The sequence below is a fragment of the Cherax quadricarinatus genome, chromosome 78 (genome assembly GCF_038502225.1).
Source record: "Cherax quadricarinatus isolate ZL_2023a chromosome 78, ASM3850222v1, whole genome shotgun sequence".
NCBI lineage: Eukaryota > Metazoa > Arthropoda > Malacostraca > Decapoda > Parastacidae > Cherax > Cherax quadricarinatus.
The window spans coordinates 19,152,415-19,173,727 of record NC_091369.1 but is presented as its reverse complement, the minus strand read 5'-3'; the positions used below and the strand labels follow the sequence as shown (position 1 = coordinate 19,173,727).

At 46.1% G+C, this 21,313-nt stretch overlaps 2 protein-coding genes across 2 annotated transcripts in view; both read left to right on the top strand.

The window, feature by feature from the left end:
• Positions 1-21,313, top strand: part of LOC128701484 (methyltransferase-like protein 25B) — a gene marked incomplete at its 5' end in the record, with an annotated part of 360,140 nt that overhangs the window by 146,658 nt on the left and 192,169 nt on the right.
• The window catches only part of LOC128701481 (sialin), a 185,207-nt gene that overhangs the window by 42,668 nt on the left and 121,226 nt on the right, over positions 1-21,313 (top strand). The window contains exon 2 of the mRNA XM_053795175.2: positions 10,769-10,838. Within this exon, the coding sequence (XP_053651150.2) occupies positions 10,799-10,838 (40 nt within the window). The 5' untranslated portion in view covers positions 10,769-10,798. The remainder of the gene's footprint in view (positions 1-10,768; positions 10,839-21,313) is intronic.

Sequence of the window (21,313 nt, the reverse complement as noted above, 5' to 3'; positions counted from 1 at the left end):
ACTCTCACACACACCATACATTACAGTGGTATTACACTCTCACACACACCATACATTACAGTGGTATTACACTCCCACACACACCATACATTACAGAGGTATTACACTCTCACACACACCATACATTACAGTGGTATTACACTCCCACACACACCATACATTACAGAGGTATTACACTCTCACACACACCATACATTACAGTGGTATTACTCTCACACACACCATACATAACAGTGGTATTAGACTCTCACACACACCATACATTACAGTGGTATTACACTCTCACATACACCATACATTACAGTGGTATTACACTCTCACACACACCATACATAACAGTGGTATTACACTCTCACACACACACCATACATTACAGTGGTATTACACTCTCACACACACCATACATAACAGTGGTATTTCACTCTCACACACATCATACATTACAGTGGTCTTACACTCTCACACACACCATACATTACAGTGGTATTACACTCTCACACACACCATACATTACGGTGGTATTACACTCTCACACACACCATACATTACGGTGGTATTACACTCTCACACACACCATACATTACGGTGGTATTACACTCTCACACACACCATACATTACAGTGGTATTACGATGGAAATAAATGGTATAAAATACCGACACAATGGAAATATAAACACAAATGCAGTATAATGTGATCCTTTATTGACAACGTTTCACCCACACAGTGGGCTTTTTCAAGTCACACACGGATCTACCTGGGGTGGAAGGTACGGGAGTATTTATAGTTCAGAATGTTGAGGTCAGGTGGAGAATGCTGCATCTGATGAACTACCGGGTGGGGTTATAGTCTTGGGTAGCTAGGCGGGGATATTGGACAAGTTGTGAGTAGACCTTCTGCAGTGTTCTATGTTCTTATGTGGGATAGCGATGAAGAAGTTTCTTGGCGAGTTGTTCAGCTATGTTATAGAAGCCATTGTTCTGGTTGAAATTGTTGGTTATAGAGATAAACGATGATTCCAGGATTCTTCTGTATTGAGTGTTGTCTTCTGTGGCTATAAGTCTTGAGTTTCTGTAGTTAATTAAATGGTTGTGTGAATTGCGATGTTGTACACAGGCATTCCTTGTATCGTCAGTCCTGCTTGCATATTGGTGTTCTGAAATACGTGTTTGGAGGTCTCTTGATGTTTCGCCCACATATAATTTGTTGCAGTCATTACAAGGGATTATGTATACCCCTGCAAAGGATGGAGGCTTGTCCTGTCTACTACTGGTGATGTCCTTGATGGTCGTGGTTGTGGAGGTAGATACTTGGAATGATGTTTTGACAAAGATGTTGGAAACATGTTTGGCAATGGAGTTGGTGGGAAGGACTATGTACCTCTTCTCGGCAGTGTCTTCTCTGGGTGTGTTGAAGATGTTTAATGTTCGCCGTCTGCAGTCTCTGATGAAGTGACGAGGATAGTGGAGTTTGGAAAATACTTGTTCAATTATAGTGCATTCTTCCTCAAGGAACTCGTTGCTGCAGATTCTGAGTGCACGCAGGAAGAAGCCTATAATTACACCACGTTTGGTTTTGGTGTCGTGGTGAGAGTAAACTCTTGGGCACTATCAGTCCAGCACATCTCAAACACTCAGGTGATCTTCTCAATCGCATTCGCAACATCAACATCAGGAACAAGAAACTTTCCAGCCTTGACGTGACTTCCCTATTCACTAAAGTACCTACTAAACAAGCCATCGATCTCTTGCGCAGGAAAATTGACGATTCACTTGATCTTCCCATTCCAGCCAGCGATTTCATCGACCTTGTTGAACTATGTGTTGGCTTTACGTGTTTCTCTTTCGAAAATCACCTCTTTCAGCAGACTTTTGGACTACCCATGGGTTCGCCACTCAGTGCAGTCCTGGCGAACCTATACATGGAACATCTAGAAGCCGAACGTTTCTCCACCATTATTCCTTCGTCTGTCACCTGGCTCCGTTATGTTGACGACATTCTCCTCATAACTCCTAAACGCTTCAACGTTTAAGCTCTCCAAGACAAGCTCAACCAGGTCGAGCCTTCAATCCAGTTCACACTTGAAGTCGACAACACTCTTCCTTTCCTTGATGTTCTACTCTGCAAAGCTGACCACGAACTTCGTTTTAAAGTCTATCGAAAACCCACCAACCAAAACGATCTTCTCCACTTCTACTGTAAAGTAAAAGGACACAAGTGCAACTAATGTGACATTTATTGTGGCAACGTTTCGCTCTCTAGGAGCTTTATCAAGCTCCTGGAGAGCGAAACGTTGCCACAATAAATGTCACATTAGTTGCACTTGTGTCCTTTTACTTTACATATTGTCGGTAATTCTACCAACTTTATTACGATCCACTTCTACTCTCACCACGACACCAAAACCAAACGTGGTGTAATTATAGGCTTCTTCCTGCGTGCACTCAGAATCTGCAGCAACGAGTTCCTTGAGGAAGAATGCACTATAATTGAACAAGTATTTTCCAAACTCCACTATCCTCGTCACTTCATCAGAGACTGCAGACGGCGAGCATTAAACATCTTCAACACACCCAGAGAAGACACTGCCGAGAAGAGATACATAGTCCTTCCCACCAACTCCATTGCCAAACATGTTTCCAACATCTTTGCCAAAACATCATTCCAAGTATCTACCTCCACAACCACGACCATCAAGGACATCAACAGTAGTAGACAGGACAAGCCTCCATCCTCTGCAGGGGTATACATAATCCCTTGTAATGACTGCAACAAATTATGTGGGCGAAACATCAAGAGACCTCCAAACACGTATTTCAGAACACCAATATGCAAGCAGGACTGACGATACAAGGAATGCCTGTGTACAACATCGCAATTCACACAACCATTTAATTAACTACAGAAACTCAAGACTTATAGCCACAGAAGACAACACTCAATACAGACGAATCCTGGAATCATCGTTTATCTCTATAACCAACAATTTCAACCAGAACAATGGCTTCTATAACATAGCTGAACCACTCGCCAAGAAACTTCTTCATCGCTATCCCACATAAGAACATAGAACACTGCAGAAGGTCTACTCACAACTTGTCCAATATCCCCGCCTAGCTACCCAAGACTCTATAACCCCACCCGGTAGATCATCAGATGCAGCATTCTCCACCTGACCTCAACATTCTGAACTATAAATACTCTCGTACCTTCCAACCCCAGGTAGATCCGTGTGTGACTTGAAAAAGCCCACTGTGTGGGTGAAACGTTGTCAATAAAGGATCACATTATACTGCATTTGTGTTTATATTTCCACAGTGGTATTACACTCTCACACACACCATACATTACAGAGGTATTACACTCTCACACACACCATACATTACAGAGGTATTACACTCTCACACACACCATTCATTACAGAGGTATTACACTCTCACACACACCATACATTACAGAGGTATTACACTCTCACACACACCATACATTACAGTGGTATTACACTCTCACACACACCATACATTACAGAGGTATTACACTCTCACACACACCATACATTACAGTGGTATTACACTCTCACACACACCATACATTATTACACTCTCACACACACCATACATTACAGTGGTATTGGTATTACACTCTCACACACACCATACATTACAGTGGTATTACACTCTCACACACACCATACATTACGGTGGTATTACACTCTCACACACACCATACATTACAGTGGTATTACACTCTCACATACACCATTCATTACAGAGGTATTACACTCTCACACACACCATACATTACAGTGGTATTACTCTCACATACACCTTACATTACAGGGGTTATTACACTCACACACACCATACATTACAGAGGTATTACACTCTCACACACACCATACATAACAGTGGTATTACACTCTCACACACACCATACATTACAGAGGTATTACACTCTCACACACACCATACATTACAGAGGTATTACACTCACACACCATACATTACAGAGGTATTACACTCTCACACACACCATACATAACAGTGGTATTACACTCTCACACACACCATACATAACAGTGGTATTACACTCTCACACACACCATACATTACAGTGGTATTACACTCTCACACACACCATACATAACAGTGGTATTACACTCTCACACACACCATACATTACAGAGGTATTACACTCTCTCACACACCATACATTACAGAGGTATTACACTCACACACACCATACATAACAGTGGTATTACACTCTCACACACACCATACATTACAGAGGTATTACACTCTCACACACACCATACATTACAGAGGTATTACACTCTCACACACAACATTCGACATCCATTATCATACAAAAGTATTATTACCGATAGTGACTTACAATTTTTTCACTTCCCCCCCCCCCCACACACCAAAAGAAACATCCTGAACTATCATTAAGCAAGAAATATATTTAATAAGTCTTACTATCACTGGTGATACAGGAACACCAAATCATAAAACCATAACGAATAACGTATTATTGACATATTAGAAGACATGACATACCTAAACACAGTGACACCTCAACCAAGTCGAATATATACATTGCAAAAGATTAATATCACATAGAACATTGTAACAATGGAGTTCAACAGAGCTCAAAGGCTACCTATGTACATGTTTATTTTCCAATTAAACCCTAACATTACCACATAATACAAAAACATTGCTACAATACAAGCGATGTTAAATTATAATAAAATGTCACAATACCTTAAATAAGACTAACACAATATGAATATTACATTTCAGAACACATGTATACAACTACCAATAAAGTTGGTATTGCCGGTAATGACTTAAACTTATTACTCATTAATTACCCCCCCCCCACCCCGAAATAATATGACCGTTATCACCAACTTGTAGTTTACGTCCTAACTTGACATATATGAATAAACCTAAGTGGTAATTATTTAAGTATCGGTGAAACAGTAGCACCAAAGACACAGTACATTTAATAACTAATATTAACATAAGGGAAACATGACCAAGTCTTACACATTGACACTTAAACCCGGTTAAGATACACATCTAGTGCTTAGCAAGTCCAGGAACATTGCCACCATGAAGTTCAACCAATCCTTAATCACAACAGCTGATCTAAGGCGCACGCAGGCGCAGACAGCCACAACTGTGTTTGTGCCCGTTACACATCCCATACGCACAGGTTCATATACATTCGCACGTTGCATTACTTCAACTCTCTCTCCACACTAAAGTCGTGCACATTCTTTGCAACTGTCCAACCCCAAGAAGGCGACCCCGTTTCTACCCCTGACATCCCATCCTACAGTAGCATTTACCATCCCTACCCTGCCCCTCCCACCTGATTTACAAATCTAATAAAACCTCTAACGTAAGTTCTCTATATCCCTCTGAGAAAGCCCGCTCCCACCTTCTCCCATAAATTTCTCTGTTACGGCACAACGTTTTATAAAACGTAACCGCTAAAACCCGCCTCTTCACCTCACTAACCCCTTTCCCCCTCATTCCCCACGTTATGTATATATAATCTACCATAATGTACCCCACAGCCCTAATGGTACTCTCATCCAATCTCCCCACGTCAAGACTTAAAGCTCTCAGAACAGAAATCCCTTTACCCCCAATCTTACGGAGTACCCTACTCAACTAACCCCTGACGCTACCCATCCCCTCACAAAAAATATACAACATGAAACGCCGACTCCTCACCTTCACATATTCCACACACACCCCCCTCAACCACACGTCTATCCCTCAGAACAGTACCCGACGGCAAAATCCCGTGCAGAAAACGATACATTACGTCACGTGCTCGTGGTTGTAACCTCATCCTACTTAACCTATTCCATATACTTCCCCATGTATACATGAGGAAAATTCCCTCTACAGGCGCCACAACCCTCCCCACCAACAATAGACACATCGCACCTATTTTGACCTTCCCCGGATCTCGAGCCCACGCCATAGCCCCCAAAACAGTTTCACACTCCCACAACTCCACTCCTGAATACATTCGTTTCAATCTTTCATGGATCCTGACCAGAACCCCCACACCCACGCCTTCCCTCACCACCACCCTTTTAATAAAGACACATTTGACACTCCTCTTTAAGTCCAGCAAACCCAACCCCCCCTGCCGCACAGGTAACATTACTACATCCCTTATAAGTCAATCACATCCCGCGCCCTACAAGAATTTAAAAACCCTCCTAAGTATGTCCGCTACCGCCGTCAGTGTAAATGAGAACACGGCCGCCACGTGCCATACCTTACTATACAATAAGACATTAATGACAATGGCCCGCTGTACAAGGGCCAAATGATAAGGCCTCAATGCACCCAATCGCCCCTGAATCTTATCCACCAACCTAATTGAGTTTTCCCTGTGCGCTACATCCAGATCGTCTGTATAGATAAGACCAAAAATTTTTAACAAATTCACCCGCCTCCCCACCACTGAACTACCCCACTCAACCCTCCCAGCCCAACCTCCTAACCCCATGACAATGGACTTTTCTGAATTCACTCTCATACCAGTTGCTTCCAAGAACAATTGTACTACCCCATCCAAGGTATCCATTGACATCCCCTCCCTAACCAGAACAGTAGTGTCATCTACATACCCTATTAAGACTGGCCAAACCCTCCCAACTCTACTCCCTTCACCCCCCCTATTGCACATACGCTTCTCCATCATCCTATAAAAGGGGTCCTGTATGCATGCAAATAAAAGTTGTGACATAGGGCACCCCTGTCGAAGTCCCCTTTCCATTACAATCTTCCCACCCACTCTCCCATTAATCTGTACCCTCACCATTGCACCGCGATACCAAGCATCTACCCATCCCACTATTTCTTCCCCAAACCCCTGTCCCCTGAGGATGGCTCTCAATGCTTCACGTTCCACTCTGTCATATGCACCCTGCCAGTCTAAAGCCACCAAACCCCCCTCCCCCCTTTTGCTTCCACGAAATCCCTTAGGAACCCATGTCCCTCCACCATAGACCTCCCTGGCAACCCAAACTGAGTTCTCGATACTACTCTATCCAGTACGCATTTAAACCGATTCCCCAAAATTTTGGCAAACAGCTTATAATCTGTGCATAACAACGATATTGCCCGGTAGTCTCTAAGTGTATGTTGCCCCTTACCCTTCGGTACCAATACTACTACAGCTGTTGCCTGCTTCTCTCCCAATTCTCCCCTCTCCTTCATTAAATTTAATAACCTAACCAAAAAACCCCTCATTAGCTCCCAATGCTGTAGATAAAACTCTGCCGGGAGTCCATCGATTCCTGGAGCTTTACCCTTATGCATTTCACTTAAAGCCTTCCATGTTTCTCCCTCAGTTATTTCCCCTCCCAATGCTTCCCTATCACTCTTTCCCAACAGACATATCACATTCTCACACACCTGTTTTAAACCCCCAGCTCCTACCCCATCCCTTTGCCAATACTTTCCATACCACTCGTCCGCAAACACACCCATTCCATCTGTGGCTTGTATAACCTGACCCACCCTATACCCACCTACCGACTCATGAACCTCCAACCATGGAATAGCTGTTGCCTGCTGCCGTTGCTTTTGCCTATGCAATACACACAACGAAGGCCTATCGCCCCATAACACCTCTTCCACACCTTCCATTACCCTCACCGCTTGGAACCTCTCATCTTGTAGCTCGTGCAGCCTCCCCTGAAGTGCCAGTATGTCATCCATAGGATAAATACCCGCCACTGCCCCTCTCGCATAGCAACCCCTTAACGTGTCCTCCAAATAGTTGGCCAGCCCATATTTTAAAGAATTAATTCGTTTCCCTTCTCTCACATAATATTGCCTAATTCGTTCTTTAGCCACTCCATCCCACAATGCTACCACATCCTCCATCCCATGTACCTCCATACTTAACCCCTCCCACAGTGTTGTAAATCCCTCCAACCCCTCCTCATCTCCTAACACACTCGTATTTAACTTCCAATAACCCCTAGAGATACCCGCCAGTGACTCCCATCCCACCTCTGCCACGACCGCCCTATGATCCGAATAAGCTACCTCTATTGTGCGGAAAAACTTTACCAAGACCCCTTGAGAAATGTACAACCTATCTAACCTAGCCGCATAACCCCTCCTCACGAAAGTGTGCTCTACCTCCCACACTCCCCCTCCAACTGCATCCCTCAACTGAATATCCCTCAAGAGGTCTCGTAAGGCCGCCGACATGTGCCCCGCCCCTTTTGGTTCCACATCAGCCCTCCTGATAACACAGTTCCAGTCCCCACCAACGATGGCCACTGCAGGTAAACCATGTAAGAAGAAAACTAGGTCATCACATACAAATTCCTGCTTTACTTTCACATTATTCTCAGATGGTGCATACACACTTACAAAGGTTACCCTCTGCCCCATCCACCACCCATCCACACGCAACACCCTACCCCCTCCCCCCTCACTTCTTATCGACACAAACGGGCTCGCCTCCCTGATCAATATACCCACACCACCTTTCAGACGTGCAGATAGCAGAGTCATGACCTGAAACCCCGCCACCTCCAGCTCTCTCCCCTCCTTGAAATTGTGTTCTTGCAGAAACACTACATCCACCCTATATTTACACAGAAACATTCGAAACCATTCCCTCTTCACACTATTACACAGTCCATTTACGTTCACAGTCATACACCTAAGGCCTCTTTATAGTTTCCAACCCTTCCTCTTCTCTTCATTCATCCCAGGGCCTCCTGCCCCAGAGCCAGCACAGGGCTTCACACCATCAACCTCCCCCCCCTTTTCTTGTGATGCCTTTTATCCTGACTACCTCGACAGTACTCTTCCTTCCTCCCAGACCTCTGCGCCGGTGTCAGGACATCATCTGAGTCTGACGCCGCCGCTCTCTTCCTCGTGATGCCCTCCACTTCCATGTTGTCTTCTGAGGTTTCCTCACGATGAACCTCAACCTCCACCACGCCCCGTTCCGCGGCACACGGCGACATCTCACGCTTACTGCTTGGCCCGTCATCCCTGCTATGGTTTTTATCATCACATTCCTCCACAGGCAATGCCGTGCCTCTCACCAGCTCAGGAACAACATCCTCAGCAGGCTGCGTCAATGTCCTCAACACTTACTGAAGCTCTTTCTCGAGAGCCTGTACCTCCTCATGCACTTGCACTTCTGCACTTTTCTTCTGCCTAGTAACAGTTCCTGTTATGTCACAGCTTGCCTCACACACGCCAGTCTTCTCTATGGGATCCTCTACCACTTCACTCCACAAGTGTTCAAGCCCTTGCTTTCGCGTGGGGCTCTCAACAACAGCTACCACACTGGCAACTGGTGCTTCACCAGTTTGTGCAGGCGCTCTCTTCAGCTTCACACACGCTGCCGCCATATGGTCATACGCCCCACATCACCTGAATGTGCGTCTCTGTCCGGCGTATGATACCATAACTTGCGTTCTGAAGTCCTCCGACACGACGTAAAACAGTATGGGATGTCTCAGAGTCATCTTCAGGGAAAAGGTTCCCTCCAGACGGCCCATGCAAGCACCAGCCATCCACTTGCCCTGTTGTGCCAGATATACGGTCCCATATGCCTCGAAAACACTCCTGATGTCAGCCTCATCTGCCTCAAATGGGACATTACGAATCTTAACCCACGTAAAGTGGCGAGATACGTCGATCAAACGCACCTTCACAGCTGGAGTAGGGTCAAGGCTTACGTCTTGGAATCTCGTCACCAAAGACTCGTACACGGACGTGGAATTCAGTTTGACGAAGATTCTGTATGCCCCATTCAGGGCAACACCATACACCTCATCGTCCTGGATACCATACGTTTCCCTAATAATGGTCGGGAGTAACACCTGTGCTGAAGAGGGTGAAATTGCCCCACGAAGCAGCTCTATGCCGATGGTGTTCACACGCCGAGTCACATTCAGCGCCATGTTGGTACAAGGTAGCTTGCCTGAAAACAGCAGAGGGGTGCAGAGCACAACCGCACTCTACCATGGTCAGGCAGCGAATCACTACGACTATCAGTGTAATATATTTTCAGAAATCCTCCCTTCTCTTTTTTCTTCCTGCTGATTTCTGTTCCTCCATTATGCCTGTTACTCTCCTTATAACCTAATGCCATTGGCTTTCCTATGTTCACCAATAATTCTTCCTAAATTCTGCCTATAACTGGTTTCCTTAAAACTCACACTGTCGCTACACTCAGAATTCATTGATTTTCCACGAATCCCATACCTCTATCTATTTCTAGTTTAAAGATCTAACAGCTCCGTCCATTGCGTTGGCCAGTGCTCCCGCCAGGGGCGCCACGAGTACACTGAGAGACAACACAGTAAGTGTCCGGGGCCCACTACTGCTCAACTACATTCCAGCATACATAAGGGGGATTACCAATAGACCCCTGGCTGTCTTCAAGAAGGCACTGGACTAGCACTTAAAGTCAGTACCTGACCAGCCAGGCTGTGGTTCATTTGTCAGTTTGCGTGCGGCCAACAGTAACAGCCAGGTTGATCAGACCCGAAACCCCCTCCAGGTATATTCCAGGTATATCAGGGCTCATAAATTCTGTCAATACATTTTCAACCAAAATTCTTCTTTCAGATTATGATAATTATTAACACGAAAATTTAGGTGAGCAAAATTCCAACTAACTGTTTATTCTACATTTGTCTGGCCCATAAATTTGTTTGGATTCATATTCTTGTTTATAATTCACAGAGACGATTGCTGGACGCTTCAAGATTCAAGATGGCGGCAGGTGACGGACCTGGATATTTTCACATCTTCGGTAAGTTAATGTAACCAACATACTTCTAATTTATGTTCTAGCTTACTTCCGCTGTGAGCAGTGTGTGTGTGTGTGTGTGTGTGTACTCACCTAGTTGTACTCATCTAGTTGAGGATGCAGGGGTCGAGTCCGAGCTCCTGGCCCCGCCTCTTCACTGGTCGCTACTAGGTCACTCTCCCTGAACCGTGAGCTTTATCATACCTCTGCTTAAAGCTATGTATGGATCCTGCCTCCACTACATCGCTTCCCAAACTATTCCACTTCCTGACTACTCTGTGGCTGAAGAAATACTTCCTAACATCCCTGCGATTCATCTGTGTCTTCAACTTCCAACTGTGTCCCCTTGTTACTGTGTCCAATCTCTGGAACATCCTGTCTTTGTCCACCTTGTCAATTCCTCTCAGTATTTTGTATGTCGTTATCATGTCCCCCCTATCTCTCCTGTCCTCCAGTGTCGTCAGGTTGATTTCCCTTAACCTCTCCTCGTAGGACATACCTCTTAGCTCTGGGACTAGTCTTGTTGCAAACCTTTGCACTTTCTCTAGTTTCTTTACGTGCTTGGCTAGGCGTGGGTTCCAAACTGGTGCCGCATACTCCAATATGGGCCTAACGTACACGGTGTACAGGGTCCTGAACGATTCCTTATTAAGATGTCGGAATGCTGTTCTGAGGTTTGCTAGGCGCCCATATGCTGCAGCAGTTATTTGATTGATGTGCGCTTCAGGAGATGTGCCTGGTGTTATACTCACCCCAAGATCTTTTTCCTTGAGTGAGGTTTGTAGTCTCTGGCCCCCCTAGACTGTACTATGTCTGCGGTCTTCTTTGCCCTTCCCCAATCTTCATGACTTTGCACTTGGTGGGATTGAACTCCAGGAGTCAATTGCTGGACCAGGTCTGCAGCCTGTCCAGATTCCTTTGTAGTTCTGCCTGGTCTTCGATCGAGTGAATTCTTCTCATCAACTTCACGTCATCTGCAAACAGGGACACCTCAGAGTCTATTCTTTCCGTCATGTCGTTCACAAATACCAGAAACAGCACTGGTCCTAGCACTGACCCCTGTGGGACCCCGCTGGTCACAGGTGCCCACTCTGACACCTCGCCACGTACCATGACTCGCTGCTGTCTTCCTGACAAGTATTCCCTGATCCATTGTAGTGCCTTCCCTGTTATCCCTGCTTGGTCCTCCAGTTTTTGCACTAATCTCGTGTGTGGAACTGTGTCAAACGCCTTCTTGCAGTCCAAGAATATGCAATCCACCCACCCCTCTCTCTCTTGTCTTACTGCTGTCACCATGTCATAGAACTCCAGTAGGTTTGTGACACAGGATTTCCCGTCCCTGAAACCATGTTGGCTGCTGTTGATGAGATCATTCCTTTCTAGGTGTTCCACCACTCTTCTCCTGATAATCTTCTCCATGATTTTGCATACTATACATGTCAGTGACACTGGTCTGTAGTTTAATGCTTCATGTCTGTCTCCTTTTTTAAAGATTGGGACTACATTTGCTGTCTTCCATGCCTCAGGCAATCTCCCTGTTTCGATAGATGTATTGAATATTGTTATTAGGGGTACACATAGCGCCTCTGCTCCCTCTCTCAATACCCATGGGGAGATGTTATCTGGCCCCATTGCCTTTGAGGTATCTAGCTCACTCAGAAGCCTCTTCACTTCTTCCTCGGTTGTGTGCACTGTGTCCAGCACATGGTGGTGTGCCCCACCTCTCCGTCTTTCTGGAGCCCCTTCTGTCTCCTCTGTGAACACTTCTTTGAATCTCTTGTTGAGTTCCTCACATACTTCACGGTCATTTCTTGTTGTCTCTCCTCCTTCCTTCCTTAGCCTGATTACCTGGTCCTTGACTGTTGTTTTCCTCCTGATGTGGCTGTACAACAGTTTCGGGTCAGATTTGGCTTTCGCTGCTATGTCATTTTCATGTTGTCTTTGGGCCTCCCTTCTTATCTGTGCATATTCGTTTCTGGCTCTACGACTGTTCTCCTTATTCTCCTGGGTCCTTTGCCTTCTATATTTCTTCCATTCCCTAGCACACTTGGTTTTTGCCTCCCTGCACCTTTGGGTAAACCATGGTATATGTGAATGACATATCGGTGTGTGTGCGTGTGTGTGTGTTTGTGTGAGTGTGTACCCACCTAATTGTACTCACCTATTTGTGGTTGCAGGGGTCGATTCATAGCTCCTGTCCCCGCCTCTTCACTGACTGCTACTGGGTCCTCTCTCTCCCTGCTCCATGAGCTATATCAAACCTCGTCTTAAAACTGTTTGGTTCCCGCCTCCACTAAGTCACTTTCTATGCTATTCCACTGCCTCACAACTCTATGACTGAAGAAATACTTCCTAACATCCCTTTGACTCATCCGAGTCTTCAACTTCCGTTGTGACCTCTTGTTTCTGAGTCCCATCTCTGGAACATCCTGTCTTTGCCCACCTTGCCTATTCTGCGCAGTATTTTATATGTCGTTATCATGTCACCCCTGACCCTCCTGTCTTCCACTCTCGTCACGCCGATTTCCCTTAACTTCTCGTCGTAGGACAATCTCCTTAGCTCTGGGACTAGTCTTGTTGCAAACCTTTGCACCTTTCAGTTTGGGATCCAGGTGTGGATTCCAATCTGGTTCTACATTCTCCAGTATGGGCCTGGGGTAAATGATGTACAGAGTCTTGAACGATTCCTTACTGAGGTATCGGAATGCTATCCTTAGGTTTGCCAGACGCCCGTACGCTGCAGCAGTTATCTGAATGATGTGCACCTCAGATGTGCTCGGTGTTATACTCACCCGAAGATCTTTTTTCTTGAGTGAGGTTTGCAGTCTTTGTCCACCTAGATTTTGCATTTGGCAGGGTTAAATTCAAGGAGCCAGTTGCTGGACCAGGCTTGTAGCTTGTCCAGGCCTCTTTGTAGTCCTGCCTGATCCTAGGCCGATTTGATTTTCCTCATTAACTTCACATCATCTGCGAACAAGGACACTTCTGAGTCTATCCCTACCGATATGTCATTCACATATACCAAATACAGCACAAGTCCTAGGACTGACCCCTGTGGAACCCTGCTTGTCACAGGCACCCACTCTGACACCTCGTCACGTACTATGACTTGTTGTTGCCTCCCTGTCAGTTATTCTCTGATCCATTGCAGTGCCTTTCCTGTTATGTGTGCCTGATCCTCTAGCTTTTGCAGTAACCTCTTTTGAGGAACTGTGTGGAAGACCTTCTTGCACTCCAAGAAAATGCAGTCTATCCACCCTTCTCTTGTCTTACTTCTGTCACCGTGTCATAAAACTCCAGTAGGTTTGTCAATTATTCACTTGTTTCTTTCAAGCTGCTCTACCACTCTCCTCCAGATGATCTTCTCCATGACTTTGCATACTATACACGTTAGTGACACAGGTCTGTAGTTTAATGCCTCATGTCTGTCTCCTTTTTTAAAAATTGGGACTACATTTGTTATCTTCCATACCTCAGGGAGTTGCCCAGTTTCAATGGATGTGTTGAAGATCTTTGTTAGCAGCACACACAGCATCTCTGCTCCCTCTCTAAGGACCTCAGAAAGGTCTTGTCTAGTTCCACTGCCTTTGAGGTGTCAAATTCGCATAATAGCTTCTTCACCTCCTCCTCGGTTATGTGTACGTCATCCAGCACTTGTTGGAGTCATACCAGTTTCCACTGTAAATACTTCTTTAAATCTCATGCTGAGCTCCTCACATACCTCTTGGTCGTTTCTTGTAAACTCCCGATCATCCTTCCTCAGTTTGATTACCTGGTCCTTGACTGTTGTTTCCCTCCTGATGTGACTATACAACAGTTCCGGGTCAGGCTTGACTATCGATGCTGTGTCATTTTCGTATTGTCGCTGAGCCTCCCTTCTTATCTGTGCATATTCGTTCCTGGCTCTTCAGCTAATCTCTTTATTTTCCTGGGTCCTTTTTCTTCTGTACTTTTTCCATTCTCTAATACACATAGTTTTTTCCTCCCTACATCTTTGGGTGAACCATGGACTCGTTCTGGTCTTCCCATTCTTTCTGTTTCCCTTGGGAACAAACGTCTCCTCTGCTTCCTTGCATTTTGTTGTCACATAGTCCATCATTTCTTTTACTGGTTTTCCTGCCAGTTCTCTCTCCCACTAAATGTCTTGCAGGAAGTTCCTCATGCTTGTGTAGTCCCCCCTTATGTAGTTTGCTTTTTTCCATCCTATTCCTGCTACTCTCTCCACTCCCTCTATCTTTCCTGAGGATTTAATATCTGGGTGGAAAGATTGCGTCTCATATCATCCTGGTGAGTTTTGTTTCTGTGAGTGCTATTATGTCTGGGGATGTCTCCATGATTCTTTCATGCCACTCCTCACAATTATTTGGTATTCCATCTGCATTTGTATACCAAACCTTCAACTTCTTTTCTAAAACTGTGGTCTGGGGGGTACCTTGGGGTTGAGGAAGTGGGAGACCTGATAAAGAACTATGGGTGGTTGCTGTGGGGGTAGAGTTTGTAATGAGGTGGGTAGGGGCATTGGGTATGGCATGTTTGTTTTGGGTTAGAATGTTTGGTTGCATTGGGGTTGTCCTGGTTGGGGGGTTTCTATAGGTGGTTGTGAGGGAGGCTGTATTTGATCTTCCTTCTGAGTCTGGGTTCTGTCCGTCTCCATCTTCACCTTCTGTCTTTCCTCCTTTCGTCTTTGTACCATCTCCCTCAGTTTCTGCCTTTCTTCTTGTGTGTGTGTGTGTGTGTGTGTGTGTGTGTGTGTGTGTGTGTGTGTGTGTGTGTGTGTGTGTGTGTGCGAGTGCAAGTGTGTGTGTGTGTGTGTGTGTGTGTGTGTGTGTGTGTGTGTGTGTGTGTGTGTGTATGTGTGTGTGTGTGTGTGTACTCACCTAATTCACCTAATTGTGGTTGCAGGGGTCGAAACTTAGCTCCTGGCCCCGCCTCTTCACCGACCGCTACTAAGTCCTCTCTCCCCCTCATCCATGAGCTTTATCATACCTCGTCTTAAAACTATGTATAATTCCTGCCTCCATTACATCGCTTGCCAGACTATTCCACTTCCTAACTACTCTATGACTGAAGAAATACTTCCTAACATCCCTTTGACTCATCTGAGTCTTCAGCTTCCAATTGTGACCACTTGTTTCTGTGTCCCATCTCTGGAACATCCTGTCTCTGTCCACCTTGTCTATTCCACGCAGTATTTTGTATGTCGTTATCATGTCTCCCCTGACCCTCCTGTCCTCCAGTGTTGTCAGACCGATTTCCCTTAACTTTTCTTCATAGGGCATTCCCCTTAGCTCTGGAACTAGCCTTGTTGCAAACCTTTGCACTTTCTCTGATTTCTTGACGTGTTTGACCAGGTGTGGGTTCCAAACTCGTGCTGCGTACTCCAGTATGGGCCTGACGTACACAGTGTATAAAGTCTTGAACGATTCCTTACTGAGGTACCGGAACGCTATTCACAGGTTTGCCAAGCGCCCATATGCTGCAGCAGTTATCTGGTTAATGTGTGCTTCTGGCGATGTACTCGGTATTATACTCACTCCTAGGTCTTTCTCTTCGAGTGAGGTTTGCAGCCTTTGGCCAACTAGCCTATACTCTGTCTGCAGTCTTCTTTGCCCTCCTCTGATCTTCATGACTTTGCATTTGGCGGGGTTAAATTCTAGGAGCCAGTTTCTGGACCACACATCCAGCCTGTCCAGGTCTCTTTGTAGACCTGTCTGGTCCGCGTAATCTGCAAACAGGGACACTTCTGAGTCTATCCCTTCCGTCATGTCGTTCACATATACCAAGAATAGCACTGGTCCCAGGACTGACCCCTGTGGGACCCCGTTTGTCACTGGCGCCCACTGTGATACCTCATCACGGACCATGACTCGCTGTTGCCTCCCTGTTAGGTATTCTCTGATCCATTGCAGTGCCCTTCCTGTTATACGTGCCTGTTCCTCTAGCTTCTGTACTAATCTCTTGTGGAACTGTGTCGAAGGCCTTCTTGCAGTCCAAGAAAATGCAATCGACCCACCCCTCCCTTTCATTTCTTACTTCGGTTACCTTGTCATAAAACTCTAGTAGGTTTATGACAGGATTTGCTTTCCATGAATCCGTGTTGGCTGTCTTTTATAATCTTGTTCCACTCCAGGTGCTCCACCACTCTCCTCCTGATAATCTTTTCCAAGACTTTGCATACTATACATGTCAGTGACACTTGTCTATAATTTAGTGCTTCATTTCTGTCTCCCTTCTTAAAGATGGGGACTACATTTGCCTTCTTCCATACTTCAGGTAGTTGCCCAGTTTCAAGGGAAGTGTTGAAGATTTTGGTGAGTGACACACGAAGTGTCCCTGCTCCCTCTCCAAGGACCCACGGAGAGATGTTGTCCAGTCTCACCGCCTTTGAGGTATCAAGGTCACTTAGGAGCTTCTCCACCTCCTCCTCAGTTGTGTGTAATTCATCCAACACTTGTTGGTATATCCCTTGTTGCTGTACACCACTGCTTTGTCTTCCTATTGTCCCTTCAGCCTCCACTGTAAATACTTCCTGAAATCTCATGTTGAGCTCCTCACATACCTCCTGGTCGTTTCTTGTGAGCTCCCCACCTTCTTTCCTCAGCCTGATTATCTGGTCCTTGACTGTTGTCTTCCTCCTGATGTGGCTGTAGAGTAGTTTCGGGTCAGACTTGACTTTCGATGCTATGTCATTTTCATACTGCCACTGTGCCTCCCTCCTTATCTGTGCATACTCGTTTCTGGCTCATGGACTAATCTCTTTATTCTCCTGAGTCCTTTGCCTTCTGTACCTTTTCCATTCTCTAGAGCACTTAGTTTTTGCCTCCCTGTACCTTCGGGCAAACCAAGGGCTCGTTCTGTCCTTCCCATTATTTCTGTTACCCTTGGGAACAAACCTTTCCTCTGCCTCCTTGCATTTTGTTGTTACAAAGTCCATCATTTCGTTTACTGATTTTCCTACCAACTCCTGTTCCCACTGAACCTCCTGCAGGAAGGTCCTCATTCCTGTGTAGGGCCCCCTTTTATAGTTTAGCTTTTCCATTTCTACTCCTGTAACCCTCTCCACTTTTAGCTCCACAATGTATTCAAAGCTCATAACTACGTGGTCACTAGCTCCAAGGGGCCTTTCACATGTGATGTGCTAAATGTCTGAGCTACTCAGGGTGAACACGAGGTCCAGTCTTGCTGGTTCATCCTCCCCTCTCTCTCTGGTAGTATCCCTAACATGTTGGTGCATGAGATTTGCCAGCACCACATCCATCATCTTGGCTCTCCATGTTTCGGGACCCCCATGTGGCTCCAGGTTTTCCCAATCAATCTCCCTGTGATTGAAGTCACCCATGACCAGTAACTTTGCTCTACTTGAGTGGGCCCTTCTTGCCACCTCAGCTAGAGTGTCCACCATTGCTCTGTTGCACTCATCATATTCCTCTTTTGGCCTCCTGCAGTTCTGTGGTGGGTTATACATAACTGCAATGACTACCTTGTGCTCCCCTGACTGGACTGTACCTACTATGTAATCCCTTTCTCCAGTCTCGTCCATACCTTCCATTTCTTGATAACCCCACCCGTTTTTTTATTAGTAGTGCAACCCCTCCTCCCCCCCCCCCTGCTCCTTCTATTCTTCCTCAGGATCTGATATCCAGGTGGGAAGATTGCATCTGTTATTATCCCATTGAGTTTCGTTTCTGTAACCGCTATGATGTCTGGGGACAACTCCTTGATTATTTTGTGCCACTCCTTACATTTATTCGTTATTCCATCAGCGTTCGTGTACCAAACCTTCAACTACTTTTCAATAACTGTGGTCTGGGGAAAGAGGTGGGTTAGGGGGAGCAGGGGTCTATAGGGGGTTGGTGTGGGGGCAGAGGGCCTATGGGGGGTTTCAGGGGGGTGGGGGTGGTGAGGGGGATGGGGGAAGAGGGCCTATGGGTGGTTACAATGGGGGAGGGGGTTGTGGTGAGGGGGATGGGGATAAAGGGTACAGTGTGTGAGTTGCTGTGGGTTACTGTGAGGGTGGGGTTTGTGGTGAGGGGGATGGGGGAGAGGGTACTTTGTGTGGGTTACTGTGGGTTTCTGTGGGGGTGGGGTTTGAGCTGAGGGGGATGTACGGGTTACTGAGGGTTACTGTGGGGGTGGGGTTTATGCAGAGGGGGATGTGTGGGTTACTGTGGGTTTCTGTGGGGGTGGGGTTTGTGCTGAGGGGGATGGGGAAGAGGGAGCAGTGAGTGAGTTTTGGGTTAGGTCATTTGACTGCTTTGGGATTGTCATGGTTGTGCTCCTTCTGTGGGTGGTACTGGAGGGGGTTGTGTTTGTTCTTCCACATGGGCCTGATTTCTCCTGCTTTCCACCTACCTTGCCTCCCATTCCTCCTTGCGACGTTGCACCCTCTCTTTCAGTGTCATCCTTTCTTCTTGTGTTCTGTCTCGGTCGAGGTACACACTCTGGAACACCTGATTGTCCCTTAGGCATGCTTTCTACTGCTGGATCCGGTTTCGAGCTGAATCTGCCTTGAAAATCACTTTGACTGGACGCTTTTTTCCCCTCGCAAACCACCCAATTCTCCGAAAATTTGTCAGCTGAATCATGTCGTCCTCTCCTATTGCTTTCATGATGCTTTCAATCGTTTTTTTTTCCTCCCGTTTCCTTGCCTCGTAAGTTTCCCCATCTACTTCTTGGAGCCCATAGACAAAAATGGCCCTCTCCCTTTCATCCTCCCACTGTGCTTCCCTGAGCATCCTCTGATTCAAATTAGTTCCTGCCATTGACGCCTTGCTTCTTACTGCCTCTTCCCTATCTGGTGTCCCTCTGCTTATCTGTTCTGTGTGTATGTGTGTGTGTATGTGTGTGTGTGTGTGTGTGTGTGTGTGTGTATTTGTGTTTGTGTGTGTGTGTGTGTGTGTGTGTGTGTGTGTGTGTGTGTGTGTGTGTGTGTGCGTGTGTGTGCGTGTGTGTGTGTGTGTACTCACCTATTTGTACTCACCTATTTGTGGTTGCAGGGGTCGATTCATAGCTCCTGGCCCCGCCTCTTCACTGATTGCTACTAGGTCCTCTCTCCCTGAGCTTTATCATACCTCGCCTTAAAACTATGTATGTTCCCGCCTCCACTACTTCACTTTCTAGGCTATTCCACGGCTTGACTACTCTATGACTGAAGAAATACTTCCTAACATCCCTTTGATTCATCTGAGTCTTCAACTTCCAATTGTGACCTCTTGTGTCTGTGTCCCATCTCTGGAACATCCCGTCTTTGTCCACCTCGTCTATTCCGCGCAGTATTTTATATGTCGTTATCATGTCTCCCCTGACCCTCCTGGCCTTCAGTTTCGTCAGGCCGATTTCCCTAAACCTTCCTTCGTAGGACAATCCCCGTAGCTCTGGGACTAGTCTTGTTGCAAACCTTTGCACTTTCTCTAGTTTCTTGGCGTGCTTGACTAGGTGTGGATTCCAAACAGGTGCTGCATACTCCAGTAATGTGCCTGACGTAAATGGTATACAGAGTCTTGAACGAATCCTTACTGAGGTATCGGAACGCTATCCGTAGGTTTGCCAGGCGCCCGTATGCTGCAGCAGTTATCTGATTGATGTGCGCCTCAGGAGATATGCTCGGTGTTATACTCACCCCCAGATCTTTTTCCTTGAGTGAGGTTTGCAGACTTTGGCCATCTAAACTATATTGTGTCTGCGGTCTTCTTTGCCCTTCCCCAATCTTCATGACTTTGCATTTGGCAGGGCTAAACTCAAGGAGCCAGTTGCTGGACCAGGCTTGTAGCCTGTCCAGATCTCTTTGTAGTCCTGCCTGATCCTCATCCGATTTGATTCTTCTCATTAACTTCACATCATCCGCAAACAAGGACACTTCTGAGTCAATCCCTTCAGTTATGTCATTCACATGTGTGTGTGTGTGTGTGTACTCACCTATTTGTACTCACCTATTTGTGGTTGCAGGGGTCGAGTCCTAGCTCCTGGCCCCGCCTCTTCACCGGTTGCTACTAGGCCCTCTCTCTCCCCGCTCCATGAGCTTTATCAAACCTCGTCTTAAAACTGTGTATGGTTCCTGCCTCCACTACGTCATTTTCTAGGCTATTCCACTGCCTTACAACTCTATGACTGAAGAAATACTTCCTACTATCTCTCTGACTCATTTGTGTCTTCAACTTCCAATTGTGGCCTCTTGTTTCTGTGTCCCCTCCCTGGAACATCCTGTCTTTGTCCACCTTGTCTATTCCACGCAGTATTTTATATGTCGTTATCATGTCTCCCCTGACCCTCCTGTCCTCCAGTGAGGTCAGGCCGATTTCCCTTAATCTTTCTTCATAGGACATTCCCCTTAGCTCTGGAACTAACCTTGTCGCAAACCTTTGTACTTTCTCTAGTTTCCTGACGTGCTTTATCAAGTGCGGGTTCCAAACAGGTGCTGCATACTCCAGTATGGGCCTGACATACACGGTGTACAGTGTCTTGAATGATTCCTTACTAAG